Source organism: Ailuropoda melanoleuca, chromosome 16, assembly GCF_002007445.2.
Source record: "Ailuropoda melanoleuca isolate Jingjing chromosome 16, ASM200744v2, whole genome shotgun sequence".
Taxonomy (NCBI): Eukaryota; Metazoa; Chordata; class Mammalia; order Carnivora; family Ursidae; genus Ailuropoda; species Ailuropoda melanoleuca.
In genome coordinates this window covers 62,356,884-62,377,016 of record NC_048233.1, presented here as the reverse complement: position 1 = coordinate 62,377,016, position 20,133 = coordinate 62,356,884, and the positions used below count along the sequence as shown (strand labels likewise).

The window sequence follows — 20,133 nt, the reverse complement described above, 5'->3', positions numbered from 1 at the left end:
TGTTAGCAAAGCTTAATTCAAAACAATACCAAACAAAAAAAGTCTTGGATTCAGAATTATTTTCAAAGTCATTTTTCCTATCACTGTTTTGTGACTCAGATTATCCGATTTATGACAATGAAATATTAAAACAAAACCATATGGTAATATTAGAGTGATACTTCTCAGGTTTTAATAGCCAGACTTTAATCTGAAACTTTAGATTATACGTATGAACATTTTCTATAGGCATACCTGCCAATAATTTTAAATTAGTTAATGCAAATTTTAAATGACCTTCAGTTTTTCTTACCATAAAAAACTTTGTTTCAACAGTGCCTTTAGAATATATGAAATTATATATTATATCCTCACTTATGATAGTGGGACACAGCTATATCCTCTAGTCTTAATTACAGGAAAAGTATAGACAACTGTAAAGCTTAGCTTTATTGTTTTATAAATGAACCAGTAAAGTTCATTTTAGTGAAATGAGCACATGCTTTTCATAAATTAAATCTCACATGGTAAGTACTCATTTTCAAAATTAATTTAATTACATGTTTAAAGTTTAATTACATTTAATTAAGCATTTAAGTTTTATATGAAATAAATGAATTATCAGTTAACTGCTATGCAATGAAATATTGCCTTGATAATTAAAATCTATAAATTTTCCTATTCTGTGCAAAACCGCTAGTTCTCAAAAAACACTGTAAAAAAAATATTTTAAAGACTATAGGACTATTACCATGGCTGATCAAGGTGTAGTTTGCCCTGGCACCTGGCTTCATGTGCTGTACATTTACTACAGCAGCAAATGGAGGCAGCCTGACATAGAATAAAAAGAGGAGGCTTTGAAGACTTAGGTTTGGGTCAGAGACTTAGTCACTAACAGCCTGAAAGAGTGGGAAAGCTACTTAACATCTCTGACATCAAGCTCCTAAAAAATGGGGATAATATCACTTCTTTTGGAGGGTTGTGGGAGTATTAGATGAGATATCACATGGTCAAATGCCTGGAACAGCACCTGACATGGAACAGATATTCAACAAAAGTTAATTCCCTCTTTCTTTCAGTTGCTGAATGAACGAACAAAAAAAAGCTTATACTTTGGGGCTTAAAAAAAGTTTTATTCTTGGGGCGCCTGGGTGGCACAGCGGTTAAGCATCTGCCTTCGGCTCAGGGCGTGATCCCGGCGTTGTGGGATTGAGCCCCACATCAGGCTCCTCTGCTATGAGCCTGCTTCTTCCTCTCCCACTCCCCCTGCTTGTGTTCCCTCTTTCGCTGGCTGTCTCTCTCTGTCAAATAAATCAATAAAATCTTTTAAAAAAAAGTTTTATTCTTAAAATATTTTATTAATTACAAAAGTAACACCATATTTTTTTGTTTACTTTGATCATACTTAATGGACATTTTACATTTTTTTAATTTCCTTAAGTACTNGGTTTTATTCTTAAAATATTTTATTAATTACAAAAGTACACCATATTTTTTTGTTTACTTTGATCATACTTAATGGACATTTTACATTTTTTTAATTTCCTTAAGTACTCCATGAATGGAGGCAATATAGCATTATAGCTAACACAGAATTCTGAGTCAGAAAGAACTGACTTTGAATTTAGGTTCCACCATTTACTACTTGAGAAATCAAGAAGTTATTTCCCAAGCCATAAAAGTATATGTATGTCTGGTTTAGTGAATGGTAAAAATTAATAGTATTGATATATTGATTATAGTATAATCAATATAACCATTCAAACTTAAGAAAATATTAGTGGTATAGGTAGGACAAACGGTAACCCCCTACTCCAGTTTTTCGAAGGATATTTATTTTCACTGAATTTAAGGGAATTTCCCAATGTTAACAGTAGGATGGACTCAGTCATAACTCAGATTTCTTTTTTTATTTCTTTATCAGTGCTTTTTCCTTCATAACATAGGAAGGTAAAGGCAAAGGACAGCAATATCTCTTGAAGGAGTAAAGCAAAAAGGGAGGGATCTGATTTAGCTCAGTCCTGGTTCTATAACTTAATAATTGAGCCTCAAATAAATAACTTCTGTGAATTTTAGTATCTTTTTCTGGAAAAAGGGAATACATAATTTGTTAAGGTTCGTACAAGGATTGTACTAGGTAACAAATGTAATACATAGTGGAGTGACTGACACACACAGCAGTCATTCATTAATGGTTGCTATTAACATGAAAACAACATCAAAACACCACGATTTAATAAAAATAAATAGGATAGTCGTCACTAAATTCTCAAGTAATATTCCTGAAAAGAGACTCTGGATTTGTAAGTCATTTCAGTTCACAACGTCCTGTCTATTAAATCTCCATGTAATAACTCATCTCACTTTGAAAATACTGGTTTTACAACATGAAAGAAAAGAGAGGCAACAACCTATTCCTTGGATTACTTTCCTTGATTCAACTGCAGTAAGAATTGAAATTACATATTCTTAACACTTTATAAATTATTCAATGCCAGGTACTGTAATTTTCAGAGTTTTGCCTTAATAAAGTTAGTAGCACTACAAACATGTGTTGGTTTAATATTTGAATCTCTTCCTTGTAAAACTCAAAAAACCCCTAAATTCTTTTAAGGCAACCTAAAAAAATACAGACCGCTGTATTTACAGAATAACTAGAAACAGAAAGCCTTAATAAATAAAATACTGGAAACATACACTTTCTGTTTACTTTCTGAAAGAACACTTACTGAAAAACAGCAGTACTTCATACCATTTTCACTGCTATTGTTATCAGTAAGTAGTATTTAGATATCTATCTGCATTTAGGGCTAAAAGACCCTGCTTTAAAAAACTATTCCACATTTTCTTGAAAATAAAAACAGTGGGCATTATATTTTTGGTATCCAGACTTTCAAACTGCAAATTAAGAAAAACAGCACAACCAACAGTTACAGAATCAGAAAAAGAAAACCACATATAAGGAAATAATATGAAACATATGCATATTTAAGGTTACACATTATATAGAAAACATTTATTATTAGAATATGTACCTTTGGTTATGCATTACTTCAAAGAATGTGGTAAAAATGCATTCTGTTAACCTGTGAAATCAGAATTGGGTCATTAACTTACCACGATTCTATATTAGTTGAAGATAATTTTTCTGGAAAAAAAAATCCATGCCATTTTGAAGCCTCAATTAGTTCTTGTGGCATCCTTTTTGATGCATCATAATAGTGACCAAATCTTGAAGAAGATACTGGTCCAGACTGTTAAGAAAAGCCATATTGGTTGTTAAAAAATTAGTTTTTTAAAAAAATTACAGTGTATTTGAATGACATTCAGCAAAATACTGATATGTTTGTGCATTTTAATGCTGATAAGAAGAGCTTATATGCACAGACTTATTACATTTCTAAGAAGCATACAACAACTTTTATTATTTTAAATGATAACAGAAATCAACCTTTTCCTCTCACATGTTTCTTGGCTGCTGGTGAATCCCTAAATTTGATAAGAATTTGAACACCTCTTTGGTTTTCTTACTGTACACCTTCCTAAGTTAAAAAAAAATTAATATACATGTCTTAATTATTTTTTAAAGGTTCCAGGTTTAAATGACAAATTAAATATGGAATTGCTAAGAACTAATGAAAACTTAAAACAATGGAATCATTGGTGAAGGGTCCAAAAGAAACTAGATATTTAAATATATTAAACTGAGCATAATTTAAAAATTAAATTCTCACAAGATAGTGTATATATATATTCAAAATTTCTTACAAATTTAAAATTAAACTTATAGTATAAAATGTACTGGGGTACTCCTGTTGGGAACAAGACATGTGCTAAAGTGGGAGAATGTATACAAAGTACATTAGTAAATCAGAAACCTGACATAATCATTAGTTCATTGATACCTCTTTTGTGCTATTATCAATTTCTCCAACAAATTATCTTTCTTATAAGAAACTCTAGTAACTATTGATGTTGAATTTACTTACACAGGATAGTAAAGGCCTAGTAATAGGACATTCTCATTATATTGCTTTGAATGGACTCTATGCTCATTCAACACATTAGAAATATATATATACACCTCTGTCCAAAGTTGAACTGCTAACAGATTCCACCTGGCAACAGTTTCTAATAATTTCTAATCTAAATTTACAAAATTTCCACTATCCTGAATACTACAAAACAGACAAATTTCAGAACATTCAACAAAACAAGATAATCTGCAAATAATCTACAGAAACTGAAGAACTACATGCAGTAAGTTCTTAATTTATTTTACTAAGTGACAACTTTGTAATTTAGATAGACATTTCTTTGATGCTAGATATTTGCATTTTAAGACTTAAAGGATTAATATTCTTAAATTGGATGCCTACCAATATCAAATTATACAGTAACACAGAATTAAAAAATTTAAGTCTCACAGAAACATTATGCTCAGATTCAGAGTCTGTGGGTTTGGCATTTATCTTCTAAGTAAAATGACTGTTCACCCCTCCATAAGACACTGTTTATTTTCATTAACGAAAGAGACCTATCAATTGGCTCAACCTAATGCTTTCAATCAATATATACACAAGTATGGTTCCTAAAACATGATTTATCTATTTACCATGACAGTATTAAATAAATTATGAAACATTAAAGTATGTTTCTTAAAAATAGGGTAAAGTTTTTAAATGTAAAGTTATTAGTATAAAGCAATTTAAACAAGGTCTGTTCTTTGGCCTATAATCTATTCTTTATCCGGATTATAGTTCAGAATGTTTTTACTGCAATCTCTGCTAGAGCTCATCTTTTTATTGTGTAAGTCCAAGCCCCCTTAATGTTTTAGAAAGGCCTTGACTAACTGAACTTTGATCTGATGTCTTCATTGAGAAAAACACCAGGTTGCCCATTTCAGATGCAAATCCTCCTAAGGCCCAATAGAATTTAGTAAAGACAAGCAAAAAAGAAGAAACAAGAAGTTTCCAGGATCCTCTTTGAGAATCCTGGGGCACACTGGTGTCCTTAATCCACACTGCTCCATGGATTAAGGTAGGTGATAACCTTTCCTGATTCAAAAGAATAAGCAGAGTGCCTACAAACTGGGTGGAGACTAGGATTTGGTAATAATAAAACACCATGCAATAAAAGCTTGGTCTATGTCAGAAGCCTCTGAAAAGGCCTCAATGTACCACATTCCCAGGCCTAGTAGGGAAGCTTGCAAAAGCTACCTGAATCAAATAAGCATGAATAATCTATTTTAGCAGACTGGCCATGGGGAGAGAGAAAGAAAGAGAGACTTTTCGCTTCTTTTGAGTTTGAGTTAATAAATTTATTAGTGCACTGAAGGTTCTTGAAGTCTTGGGTACTCAGAGAAATATGCTAAATTGCCAAGAAGCAAAGTATGCTTTTTAAGTCGCCGTCTCTATTAATGTTTCTAATTATAATATTAATGTGATAGAAATCTCAGATTTGGGATGAATCAAGGCAGAAAATTGATTTCATGCTGTGACAGTTTACATATAGAACACAAATAATTCATTAAAATGTAAGAATGAATTTGGAAGCTTTTCTTATTACAATTAACTTATTAATTTTTTTAGAAATTAAGATTAAATATGGCAACTAAAATATTCACAAGGTAGACATTAAAATTTTATTAATGATGAAAAGCTTTAATCCTTCAATAAAAATGAAAATGGAAAAATAAATATACCTTTACAGGAAAAACAATTTTGTAAGTTTTTTTTCTACCCAAAACATTAAAATATAATCAGATTTTTAAAAATACTGTGAAATCTTTTGAGGCCTAGAATTATAAAACAAAGACTTCAACTATTTCCTCTGAAAAAAGATAACTAAATGCTTTAAGTCTGGATAATACTCTATGAAAAAATGTCAACTCCACGTAAAGATACATTAGAAAAATCAAAATGTCATCAATAACTAGTCAGTTTTACTCAGTTTGTTAAGAACATGTGGCTTTAGTTTTACATTATGAAAACTTCTGTTTCACAGTTACAGATTAACCTTTACCTTTGTCAACTGTGGAACAGAAAATGAGGGAATAGTTCAGTAAAAATTTACGATGATAAGTAAAAATTAAGTCTGATGGGGGACCAGAAGGAGCACAGAACAATAAAACAATACCATCCCTCACCTCCAGTATGTTAGAAAGAAACAAAACTCTCAGACAAAAGCCACACCACAAATAAACAGTCTAAACAAGACATTTTCTTATTATTGTTGCCATTTTTTGTTCCTCAGAATGGCATAACAGAAAGCAAGAACCCAAATGGTTAACTAACCACTTTGAGCCTCAGTTTAACCACCAATAATAACTATTTGATTAGGCTGTTGTGAGAATCTAATGCGATACTGGCAATGAATATTTTGTAATTGTAAAGCACTACATAAATGATATTAATTATTATTATTGTATCACAATTCCCTAGAGAATCAGAAGATCTATCACTACCCTTTGTAATTACATTACCTCATTCAAAAAAGGATATTCATTGTCACCTGCAATATGCACACATAAATCAGAAGGACTCTTGTGGCTGAACCACTAAGAGAGCCAAAGTGTAATGAAGATTTAATATAATAAAGATCTAATACACTACTGTGAAGTGCCGGAGCCATTGTAGGCTTTGGTAATAGAATGATACAGTACGGAAGGAATCAGGTCTCAGAATATGCTGTAAGCTACCAATTCTTGGGGTGAGGAGGGAATAGGATTTGATGATTGGATGAGGAAAAAAAAGAGCAGACCCACCTAACAGAGAATCAGAATCACAGGCCAAGGGAGGGGGCCTTTTTAAAACTACACACCCCTCCAACTGCAGGCAGCCCTGCTTTATTCTCTACTGAGCCACTGTTACTGACTTAGGTATGCATATTCTTATCCTTTTTTGCGTTCCCCAAGTGGAAATGTGACTACACTCTTAGAAACTGGTGGCAACTTATATTAAAAGGTATCTCTGATAAATGACATTGCTAGTTTTTACTCATAAAAGTTTTACTCATAAAAGTTTTAACTATATTATGTTCCAGGTAGAACACAGAAAACCCAGGGTTTTGTTGTTGTTTTAAAACTAATAATGGCAAAGTAAAGGGATCTATAAAGTAGATGATAGCTGAAGTCTTATCAGTCTTGGCAAATCCTCATATATAAAATTTCCGTGACAGGCAAATATACATGCTGGTGATATTTCAAAGAAAAGCAAAGAAGTCAGAAGATTCTACTTTGTAAACTTGACAGAGCTCACTTATAAATATTAATAAACTTAAGTTCGACCATTGACAGTAACTTCAAAATAAGCTATTATTTTATTTGTATTAATTAATGCAACTTAACTCAGTTTTGCATTTAATTCACATACTATATAATTCATTCACTTGCAGATTCAACAAATAATTATTGAGCACCCATTATATGCCAGTAAAACAAGATATTCAAAGTCCCTTTCTTTCATTGAGCTTGCAGCCCAGTAGGAGGAGACAGATGATATTATCTGGTAGGTGATGGTAAGTGCCCTGAAGAAAAATAAGACAGTGAAAGGAGATGAGAGAGAGACTGGTTTTATTTTTTTTTATAGAAAGTGAGAAAAGAATGCATTCCTGATTAAGTGATATTTTTGTGGAGAACTCAAGAAAATGGGAGAGTAAGTCATCTGCGAAAGATCATTGTAAGAAGATCACAATTTTTAAAACAAACTATAAACTTTGAAAACTGATCACTGGGTTTATGTGTTAATATGTGACCACTGAGGAGAAGTTTACTTCCATAGATAAAATCAAAACAACTGCAGGCATACCACACTCTAAAAAGAAGAGTGGAATAAGGACTACTTACTTATATGTAAAAGGAGCAGGAATAGCATTTGTAATTATAATATATAAAGAAACAATGTAAGAAACAAAGAACTTTTGCCCCCACTTTAAACAGATTTTGTAACAAGCAGTAAAAAATAAAAGGCTTAAAGTTTCAGTTATTTGCATCTTCCCTGACAATTTCACCTGAAGAATGTTAGTGACCAATGAAAAAACTAAAACACAGCTGAGATTAGAGTGAAAATAAAGCAAATGCAAGATGCAAGTGATTTATATAACCAACAACTGGACTAGCATATTGTCTCTACAAGGAAGCTAAATTTAACTGAGAGGTTTTGTTCATTATTGACCCTTTCAGAACATACCAGGAGAAAAATTAGAATATAGTGACTCTTTACAAAAGAGTCACCATTAAGCTCAGGAATTTAAATGAAACTGCCAGCTCAAAGACATGAATGAAGTTCTTTGCCATTAGGGTTCTCAAGTGCTAGTCCTACAGCCCTTGTCTGTTTTAATCTCTCTCACTCTACTCACATTTTCCTAAGCAGAGTAACTCCATCTACTCTGGCCTCTTATACCCAGTTCTTAATCACATCCCAGCTAGGCTATGACCGCAACAACTGACTACACAGAGCTTCCCTCTATTTTAAATACACATGTATGGCCTTCTACTGTATACAAATACTGTAATTTACTTAACCAAGTGCTTACTGATGGACATTTAGTTTATTCCAAATCTTTTGTTATTAAAAATATGCTACATAATAGATCATGTATTCATTTTACATATGAGTAAATATATTCTTAAGGTAAGTCCCCAAAAGGATCAAAGGGTATGTGTTTTTTGTAATTCTGAAGGATACTACCAAAACATCCTCCACAGAAATTGTACCTATTTACATTTCCGCCAGCAAAGTATGAAAGTACTATTTCCCTATTTCCCCCACACCCTTGCTAGTTTAGTGTGCCACCAAACATTGTAGGTTATTGACAACCTGTTAGGAGAAAACTGGCAGGTCAGTGCAGTTTTTTTTTTTTTTTTAAGATTTTATTTATTTATTTGACAGAGAGAGAGAGAAAGCACAAGCAGGGGGAGCAGCAGAGGGAGAAACTCCCTGCTCAGTGGGGATCCCAATGTGGAGCTCGATCCCAGGACCCTGGGACCACAACCTGAGCTGAAGACAGACGCTTAACTGACTGAGCCACCAGGCGCCCCTGGTCAGTGCAATTTTAATTTGCATTTCTCTTATTGTAACTGAAACTGGGCATCTGTGTTTGTATGTTTAAGGGCCCCCTAAATTTCCTTTACATATTTCTGCCCATTTTTAAAAATTGGGTTGGTAGACTATTCCTTATTCATTTTAGAAGTTCTTTGTATAAAAGGAAAATTTATTCCTTATTCTATCAGTTGCAAATATCCTTGCTTCAGTTTGTAGTTTCTTCACAGTCATTTAAATCATGCTTAAAAATCTTATTATTCAAGTAACTTTCCCGTCTAAATTAGAACAATTTATCATTGCTTAATATGTACCTATTATACCATATTTTATACTTAACACACAGGTGAAACTTACTCAATATTTGCTGGCTGTATAAATGTACAAATACATTTATTGCACACCAAATATTTATTGAGAATTAATATAGATGTTGGAGATATGAGAGAAAATAAAACAGGCTCTCTGCCTTCATAGAGAATTCTGTCTGATGGAGAAAAGAGTTATACCAACAATTACCCACAAAATAATGTTAGAAGTACTTTAAAATACATGAAGTGCTATGGACACAAAAATAAGAAACTAGATAATTATGTATGCAAAACTGTCAGAGTAGTAATATTTGCACATGGAGAAGGCTGAGTTGGTGAATAAGAAAGTGAAAAGCATTACCAGCAGAAATGTAAGCAATTTACAAGGAGCAACTCCATTAGGATGGGTGGATATGGTGTTTTATATTCACACAGGAGGAGACTAAAAGGTAGGCTTGGATTATGTTGTATAGATCTTATATACAATCTCAAGAAGTTTGTATTTCATATTTCAGGCTTATAATGGCTAACAGGTTTCATCTCACTTATTAACTCTTACGTATTAACTGGTAGTGACCACACAGAATATTGCAGAGAATTCTAAGGTGTTGTCTAGGCTTGGCAGAAGGGTTCTATGATTGACAGTCGGCCATGCATTTAGAAGGAGGCAGTGGAAACAATCTACCAAATTAGGCATTTATAGTTAAGGAGTGTTACAAACGTATCTGTCCTTGGGAAGGTAATAGTGATGTCAGTGTAGAAGACAGTAGGGTAGGCTATGGGTATTGTGTCTTATTCAGATTAGAATTTCTCTCTGGTAGACATTAAAGTGTTCTGAAAAATGAATAAGTAAACAATCAAATAAAGGAGCTAATAAATGAACAGGGCCTTCACCAGGAGCAAAGTTTGTAACCTTTAGTGGGCAGATTTACTGATATTTTCCCTTCATTTCCTGTATCTTAGTCTATCCTGGACAGATGAGGTTATCAAATGGCTGAGTTTGAAAATATAATGATAGAAAACGTATAGGAATAAAAACTGTAATTCCAAAGAATTGCCACTTTAAGCTGATTATTTACAGGTAATGAAGCTGGATAGAAATAGCTTAATGAGTTCACTTACTCTGGTTTATAACCCTAGAATAAAAGATTCTATATGGAAATTATGGAAGAAATGAAGTCTATTTTGGTAAAAAAAATTTTGCCATAATTTAATTTTTTAAGAAATGTCATCTTGATAAAATACTCTACAAATATCTAGTTATTTAAATAAGAAAAAATACATTGTAGTGCATTTAAAGAATAACAGGTATACCACAAAAGATTCTATAAAACGAAAACAAATACATTTGCAAATTTTAGAAATAGTTTGTATGTTGACTTGCCTCCATCTTGGGTAATAACTGGTAACGCCAAGCTATTTTCATCTTAATGTTAGAGTCTGGTGTTTTATCATTACATACATCTTCATCAAAATCTTTTTTACAATTATCATCAAGTAACGGTGCAGGAAGTTCCTAAGAAAACAGAATGACACATTATTGAGCATCTGTGATTAAAAAACGTGACCATTTTCTTAAATTATAATATCAGCAATTTTAGAACTTTCCAAGACCTTGATGCCTTAAAATTGATTGAAGCATACAGTCATAACAATATGGCTATTTCTGAAACAGAGGAAAATGGTATATAAAATAGTATGAAGTTTTTTTAGCAATGAACTAGAATTTAAAGAAAATATTCAAATTTTTATACTATCAAAAACCAAATGCTATTGCAACAAGAGGTATGATCTTTATACACACACACACACACACACACACACACACTTAAAGCAAAGCCTGGAATTAGCATTTATGTATTACATGTAATTATTGTTATGTCTGCTGCAAGGTAAAAATAAAGCACGTGTGCAATCTGTTTACTGGTTTGTAATACTAGAATTCAAAAAACTCATTCACCTAAATAATTGATGAAGTAACAACAATAAGACATTTATTCTGCCCTTATCAAATGTTAGTTTTGTACCCGCGAGCCTATGTCTCTTCTTTTAAAAGTGAAAACAGAGTTTAAAATCTCATTAAGTAGAGACATTGAAGTCCAAGTTTATCTTTTCTTTTCTGGAAGCTGACCCAGACAGTAGCTATAAAAAAAATATGGAAAACATTTGTGTGTGTGTATGTGTGTAGAGGAACTACAGAAATAACGCAAAGAAAAAGTACTAAGTTTCTTGGAGAAGGAAAGCACATACTATAGTTGCCTTTTATATTAGCAAAAATCATAAAGATAATGTGGGGTGCTGGATTAGTAAACATAATCTTGTGCTATGACATAAATTAGTCTAAATTGCAACTTTTACTTTGCAAAATCAAATTTATTTATGCTTAGAATCATGTCAACTAATCAGCTGGAAAATACATTAACCATCATGTTTTAGTTATCTTCTAAAAGACCTCCAAACAGAACTACACTTTAATTTATGCTTGTATTAGAGACTAGTTATATCACTTAAACTCTGAATCCATCATTCCCACCAAAGCATTAGTATCTTACAAAATATAAAATAACTTATGTTTTCAATGGAAATAAATATTTGTGAGGCATATGGTACAATACAGTATAGTAGTTATGAGTTTGAATTCTGCAACCAGATTGTTTAGGTCCAAATCTTGGCTTTACACACTAACAGCTGTGTCTGTGGTTACCCTTACCACCTACTGGACCTCTCTATGTCTCTATTCATCATCTGAAATATAGCGATAACAGCATTCATTTCATTGGGTTTTTGTAAAGAATAAATGAGTAAAAAATGTGAAATGCGAAGAACAGTGCTTGCTGCTTGTTAAGCACTTAATAAACATTTGATTGTAGAAATCTGGTCAAATAATTGCCTTAACCTACTACTCAGAGCCACATATTTTGAGTTGACAATAGTAAGGCAATGTACTGATTGTTGAATCATTACATCCTACACCTAAAATTAATATAACTTGCACGTTAATTATACTTGAATTTAAAAAAAGGAAATATCCAGGACAGAATGCAGAAAACAGGAACCCAACAGTCTTCCTGAGTTGAAGAGACAAGCTAGGAATTCAAGGAGGCCATGCGGCAAAGTACAGGGGAAGAAGGGAGCAAAGAGAGAGGCAACTTTTTTTTTTTTTTTTTTTAAGATTTATTTATTTGTCAGAGAGAGAGAGAGCAGATGCACAAGCAGGGGGAGCGGCAGGCAGAGGGAAAAGGAGCCTCCCCACTAAGCAAGGAGCCCGATATGGGACTCCATCCCAGAACCCTGGGAATATGACCTGAGCCAAAGGCAGACGCTTAACCAACTGAGCCACCCAGGCGCCCCTGTAGAGGCATCTCCTGAGTACTAATCAGCACATGGACATAAGAAAACTACCCAAAACTGGTGAGAGAACCGCTCAAAAGGAGCAAGGTGAACAATTTCTGCAGCTCAGACAGAACCAGAAAAAGTCCATGGTCTCCACCGAAACCTTGTAATTTATGGAGCACTAAGTAGTGAGGCAAAATCAGCCCTAGAAAAAAAGCTGCTCTCATTACACCTGATGAAGCATAAAAGCAAGCCTCATAGTGATCAAACATTTCCAAGTAACTTTACTGAATCCCAGAAATGACCTCCAGAATGTTTGCAGGAATGTAAAATATCCAGGACTCCTCATGTTAAAATTCACAATATCTGGAGCCAATTAAAAAACTACCAGGCATGGAAAAGAACAGGAGAATATGACCCATAATAAGGAGACGCAACAATGATACAAACACAGTTAGAATTATGACAAAGGTGTAAAATTTTAAAAAATTATAAACTCAAACTTCCCCATAATAATTGTTCAGTAAACAGCATTCCTAGCATAAACTTATATATATACATGGCTATGCTAGACAAAATACTTCCATAAAAATAGTAGGTATTAAAATATTATTAATAGTTGAAAAATTAACATTTTACTTTATAGAACAAAAATGAAGTAAAATTGAAAGAATTGTTGAACTGATCAACAACTTTTGAGAGATATTATTTCCTGACACATTCTTTTCTAAAATTAGAAATGTGATTATGAAGCACATTGAAATGTTAGAGTCACTATGCTCCTTTTCATGGGTTTCAGTTTTTGATGAAATCAGTTTCTCTTTCCTTCTCTCCTACAAAAAACAATGAAATTGGCACGTAGCACCTTTCACCCAGCCCCAAGTTTAGTTTTTTCCCCCTATTATCTTTATGTTGTCAGGGTTTACAGAATTGCATTCTTGTCTGCACCAGACACAGAGTTATTTTGTTTAGGGTTTTGCTGAAATGCATTCACCATGGGTGCTTTTACCACAGTTCCGCCATTCTTGAGTTTTTAAAAAAATTGATACCTGCGCTCATTTAACATTGCCAAGAAGGTACCAGGGATGAAGCAGTGAGCAAAATAAACCAAGTCTCTGCTTTAATGGAGGTACATTCCAGAAGGGTAGCGATATGAACTTGAAAAAAAAAGAGGAAAGGAATACAGAGTAATGGGAAGTGTTACTTTACATAGGGTAGTTAATGAAGCTCTCTGTGAGGAAGTAAATACATGGATCATATTTTCAAATACTTTTTTATTCAACCAATACATTGGTTGTATATATTTAATAATATTTTCACTAGCTTAGAATTTGGTAGACATTGCTGTTATACTGTCGTTGGACAAGGAATGATGCTGTGAAGTCAGAAGCCTTCCACTCTTGTAGGTAATTAGCTTTTTCTGCCTGAATGAGTAAATAATTCTTCATCTTTGCAGTTTAATAACTTAAATAGGCTATATCTATATCTATATCTATTGCTTTGTATTATTTTTCCCCTGTAACACTGGATGTCCCTTTAAGCGGAAGATCTCAAATTTCAAATAAAATTTTTTGCGTCTGATGTTTAAAATTATTTTTCTGTTCTATACTGAACTAGAATATATCCTTACTGATATAAATATCAGGTGTATCATTGACAGTTGTAAAATATCATATGGTAAACAATTTAGATGTTAGATGAATAAATGTTTTACCATTTTCTAGACCAGCCCCAACTAACAGAAATTTCAGTGATGTTGGAAATGTTCTTTACCTGCCCTGTCCAATATAGTAGCTACTAGCTACTTAAATTTAATTTTATTAAATAAAATATTTTCCATATTGTAATTATATTCTCACTTACTGTTTTAATCTCATTTCTCTAACTGCACTGTGACTATTGCAAGCCTGTTTAATATTGGGTAATATTATTTGAGTCAATTTGTATTTTTAATTCTGCAATTACCCTTTTTATTTACTCATTTTTTAAAAAATTTTGGTGATATATTAAATGCTTGTTCTTTTTGTTTGTTTGTTTTTGAAGTCATGTTCTTATTAAACTCTTCTGTAAATCTTTTATGATCTTTTATGAAGGAATTTCCTTCTGTTCTTGGGTTATATTTTCTTCCAGACTGAGTTTTTCCCTGTAGTTAAAGTTTGAGGGCTGAGTATTTTGCTATTCACCTATTTTTCTGTACCTTCCTGTTAGGAGAGCTTAGGCAAAATTAAATGCCATCTTCATTAGGAGACCTGGACTCTTTATTTTCTTATGAGATTTCACAAAGTGCCAACTTCCTGTGTTCACATTAGTTGATTCAGTGAGTATTTTCTTCTCGCTTAGGAAACGATATACTATTAGGTTTTAGATTATACAACCAGTTCAGTGTTGCTTTCTGAAACATTTGCTTTAGTTTGAAACCACCAGCCCTAATTATCTTTGTAAGATTATGACAATTCTTTGGTTTCTGGGTGTGAGGATGAAGAACATTGAATGGTGACTTTTATTTGGAAATGGACTTTATAAATTTATGGCATTGGGTTGGACTCTGACTCAATACAGTAGCCCCAATCCACATGTGGCTATTTAAATTTAAGCTTTTACTAATTAAAATTGAGCAAAATGATAAATTCAGTGCCTTAATTGCCATATTGCTCAATAGTCACATGTGGCTAATAGCTACTCTAATTGGGCGGTGCAAGGAGAGAAAATCACAGAAAATTTTATTGATTAGTGCAGGTCTAGAAAATGGGAAAATGTATTTATTTATTCATCTAACAACTTAAACTGTTTATTGCAATTGTCAATGATACACTTTACAATTATATCAAGTAGGATTTTAAGGAAACATCACAACTTAATTGTTTAAAATTAAAACCAGGAGATTTTTCAGTACCTAAAAAAGTTGTATGCCTCCCTGTCCTTCCTACAGTCTCCTTTATCTTATATCACCTACAAAAATTCTTTTAACACTCTTTTTTCACTACATTTTTTTCAACTTAGAAAAACTGTACTCTAGAGGGATGAGTTAAATAGGTGATGGGGATTAAGAAGTTAACTTGTTGTGATGAGCTCTGGGTGATGTATGGAAGTGTTGAATCACTATATTGTACACCTGAAACTAATATATCCCTGTAAGTTAACTAACTGGAATTAAAATAAAAACTTTAAAGAAAGAAACATCTCTTCACCATAAAAAAAAAAGTACCCAACTACCCCTTTAAAAATCAGTATTTATTGGACAGCAATTGATTTTATTTTTATTTTTTAAAGATTTTTTATTTATTTATTCGGCAGAGACAGAGACAGCCAGCGAGAGAGGGAACACAAGAAGGGGGAGTGGGAGAGGAAGAAGCAGGCTCATAGCGGAAGAGCCTGATGTGGGGCTTGATCCCATAACGCCGGGATCACGCCCTGAGCCAAAGGCAGACGCTTAACCGCTGTGCCACCCAGGTGCCCCAAGCAATTGGTTTTAAAGTGGTAAATGTTCAACAAAGAAAATTACAAGATACAGAAACATATAAAAAAGTAAACAATTACCTATTAACCTACCACCTAGGAATAATAACTCTGAACATATTCAAGTATTTCCCTCCAGTCTTTAAAAAAATATATACATATCTATATATATTACATATGACAAAATGCATATTGCCTGTTATACATATGATAATGTATATTATTTGTATTCTACATTTTTAAAAAGATTTATTTATTTATTTTGAGAGTGAGAGCACTTGGCAGGGGGACAGGGAGAGAGAGAAAATTAAGCAGACTCCATCTGAGCACGAAGCCTGAACTGGGGCTGGATCTTAACAACCCTGAGGATCATGACCTGAGCCAAAACCAAGAGTAAGATGCTTAAGCGACTGTGTCATCCAGGCTCCCCTCTATTCTACACTTTTAACATGATATTGTGAGCATTCTCACATTTCAAAAATAAGATTATCAATGGCTGTATAATATTATATTACATGACTTAATTAAAATTGAATTTATTATTTCCTTACTGTTGTACCTTTAGGTTGTTTGTAGTCTGAGAATGCTATGATAAATGCTGTTGCTTATAACATAAGGCCTTGCATCTCAAATTATTATTTTTCTAGGGGATATATAAAACACATAGAAAATAATAAAAAATAATAAAATAAACATAAACACCACAGTTTCTACCACATGACTTTAACAAATCCTAACAACTGGCATACTTGCAGAAAAGACCAGTAATTTCAGCAAGCAAGGAGCAACACTCTTGTGTCAAAGTAGGATGGGTTGAAAATCTTTAAGAAAAAAAGATCCCTCAGATCCCCTATTTTCCACTAAAAGTCAGGATACTACTCCTCACCAACTGTGTAAGAGAAATGGAGAGGTCAAATCAGACAAACAGGAAGTAGAAACACGATAGAGGGCAAGGGTGAGACATCATATTGAAGACAGGGTAATGTACTGAAAGTCTTCATACAGAAGAGTGAGATACCCCTAGAACCCCCAACACATGCACATAGTTGGTTCCCAATTAACTGACTGAGCCACCCAGGCGTCCCTATCACTGAGTCTCTTAGCCATTATGCTATATTACCTCTTAAAAAGATAGAAAATGAGAGAGAAAAGAAAATTTTTAGAGAATTAGTCCAGGAGGTTGACACCATAAAAGGATTTCTTAGACGAAGAGACAATAGAGGAAAGTATCAAAGAAGTAACCTAAGAGAAATTTCCAGAAATGAAAAATGGGAGATATAGACTTAAAATCCTGATTATTCAAACTATAAATGAAAATAGACATATACCAAAGCATAGAATTCTGACACTTCAGAACAAGAGGGAAAAAGGAAAATAACTGAAAAACTTCCAGGATCTGGACTTTTCAGAAGGAAAGTTGTTTTCATTAAATTTGAGAGTGAAATCAAGACAACTGCAGACATGCTAAGTTTAAAATCTCTACCACCTTGCACCTCTATCTCCATTCACTCTGAATTCACTAGAGGATGTACTCTACTACCAGAAAAGTCAGAGTAGTTGTTAGGATGATAAATGAAAGTGCCAGAATAATAACAGTGTAGGTCTGCCTAGAGAACAAGCAGTCCAGTTGGAGTAGAAGGATGGAGGTCTCCAGGGTGAGGATGCTTAAACATATTAAGAGTCATCTACAAGCCAGGAAGAGTCCTCCACAGAAACTAAATTGGCCGGCACCTTAACCTTGGACTTCCCAGACTCCAGAACTGTAGGAAAATAAATTTCAATAGTTTAAGCCAGTCTATAGTGCTCTGTTATGGTAGCCCAAGCTTACCAAGACAGATTTTAGTACAAAAAAATAGGGTTCTGTTGTAACAAATACCTAAAAATGTTGAAGTGGCTTTGAAATTGGGTAATCAGTAGATGCTGAAAGAGTTCTGAGATGCATGCTAGAATATGGATGATAAAGGAGATTCCAGTAAGTCTCCATTGTAAATAAGAAACATATTATTAGAAACTAGAGGACAGGCACTGCTTGTTATAAAGTAGCAAAGAATTTGGCTGAGCTGTGTTCTAGTACTCTGTGGAAGGTACGACTTGTGAGCAATAAAACTGAGTATTTAGCTGAGAAGATTTCTTTTTAAAAAAAATTTAAATTAAATTAGCCAACATATAGTACATCATTAGTTTCAGATGTAGTGTTCAATAATTCGTCAGTTGCGTGTAATGCCCAGTGCTCATCACATCACATACCCTCTTTAATGCCTGTCAGTCAATTACCCCCTCCCCACACCCACCTCCCCTCCAGCAACCCTCAGTTTGTTTCCTATAGTTAAGAGTCTCTCATGGTTTTTCTCCCTCTCTGATGACTTCCCACAGTTTTCCCTCCCTAGCTGAGATTTCTAAACAAAGCTTTGAAGGTGTGACTTGGTTCCTTCTGACTGATTATAGTAAAATGCAAAAGGAGAGAGATGAATTAAACAAGGAATTATTAAACAAAAAGAACCAGAACTTGAAGATTCAAAAAATTTTCAGCCTAGGGGCGCCTGGGTGGCACAGCGGTTAAGCGTCTGCCTTCGGCTCAGGGCGTGATCCCGGCGTTATGGGATCGAGCCCCACATCAGGCTCCTCCGCTATGAGCCTGCTTCTTCCTCTCCCACTCCCCATGCTTGTGTTCCCTCTCTCGCTGGCTGTCTCTATCTCTGTCGAATAAATAAATAAAATCTTTAAAAAAAAATGTTCAGCCTATATTATATTGTAAAAAATGAAAAAGCTTGTTCTGAAGAGAACACTGAGAGTATGGCTGAACAACAATTTGATAAAGAGATCTTGAGTGTGACTCACGGACTTAACCAGTCATCTCAGCAGAAGCCAGGAATAGAAGAATTATATCAGCAGAAACATTGCCAGTTTGAACTACAGACAAAGCAGGATGCCATTAAGGAAGGCAGTTGGACTCTTGGATTTTACAGACTTGACCATTGAACAACTTGGTTTCAAACATGAGCTATCCTGCAAAAAACAATGGTAGAAAAGATCCCAAAGGTGATTCAGAGGTGATCAGGATGCCACTCCTACCACAGGCCCAGTGCCACCAGCCTGGGGGGCATGGCTGCCTCAATCTTGGTTTCAAAGGGCGAGACTGCAGCCCAACCAAGTCATGTGGGTGGTGTCCTGTCCAGCTAAAGGAGCGTGATGCTGTCACCTCAATGGGCCTAGAAGGCAGAGCATGTAGCCAAAGAAGTTTATTCATGAGCCTTAAAATCTAACAGAATTTGCCTTGCTAAATTTTGGACTTGCTTAGAATATATCACCCCTTCCTTCTTTCTGATTTCTCCCTTTTGGAATGAGAATGTCTATCCTATGCCTGATTTATATTGTACTTAGAAGCCCATAATTGTCTGGTTTGACAGGTTCACAGGTTAAATAACTGGAGAGGAATTTTTCTTCAGAATGGACCATGCCTCAAGTCTTATCCATACCTGATTTAGATGACAGATGAGACTTTAGACTTATAGTTGATGATGGAATGAGCTAAGACTTTGGGGCTATTAGGCTGAAAGGAAGTGAATTTGAGGGGGAGGACAAAAGCATTCAGTACATAACATAGTTTCTGGCACATAGTAGGCATTCGGTAAATGTTTGATGGAGAAAGAAATGATGGCTAGCAAATTCTATTTTCAATCATTCCCCCAATTTCTGGGCCCAGAGTTTTACCAGCGTTCTGGATATTCTATTTGAATGTTCAACTGTATATCAAACTCAAAGTTTATGCAAGCAGGTTATCATCTTTCATTGTTTTTTCCCTTTCTCTCAGCTTCTCCACCTCCTTACTTTCTCTACAATTATTTTCTCATTCATTCTAGACTAGCTAATTCATTTTTTGGCTCCTGGCAGAATGTATCCCTAGAACTCTCAATTAACTCTTTAAATTGCTCACAAAGAAGATATAACTTTATATATATTTATGACAAAGATATAACTTTGATATAGCCTTTGAACTTTATTTCATATTATCA

At 33.9% G+C, this 20,133-nt stretch overlaps 1 protein-coding gene across 2 annotated transcripts in view; it reads right to left on the bottom strand.

Annotated features, from left to right (window-relative positions):
• ELP4 (elongator acetyltransferase complex subunit 4) overlaps positions 1–20,133 on the bottom strand; it is a 244,991-nt gene that overhangs the window by 173,063 nt on the left and 51,795 nt on the right. For both annotated transcript variants that reach the window (XM_011222740.3, XM_002917478.4), the window contains exons 4-5: positions 10,716–10,847; positions 3,097–3,233 (exon numbers count right to left, since the gene is read on the bottom strand). In XM_011222740.3, coding sequence (XP_011221042.2) covers positions 3,097–3,233; positions 10,716–10,847 — 269 coding nt within the window. The remainder of the gene's footprint in view (positions 1–3,096; positions 3,234–10,715; positions 10,848–20,133) is intronic.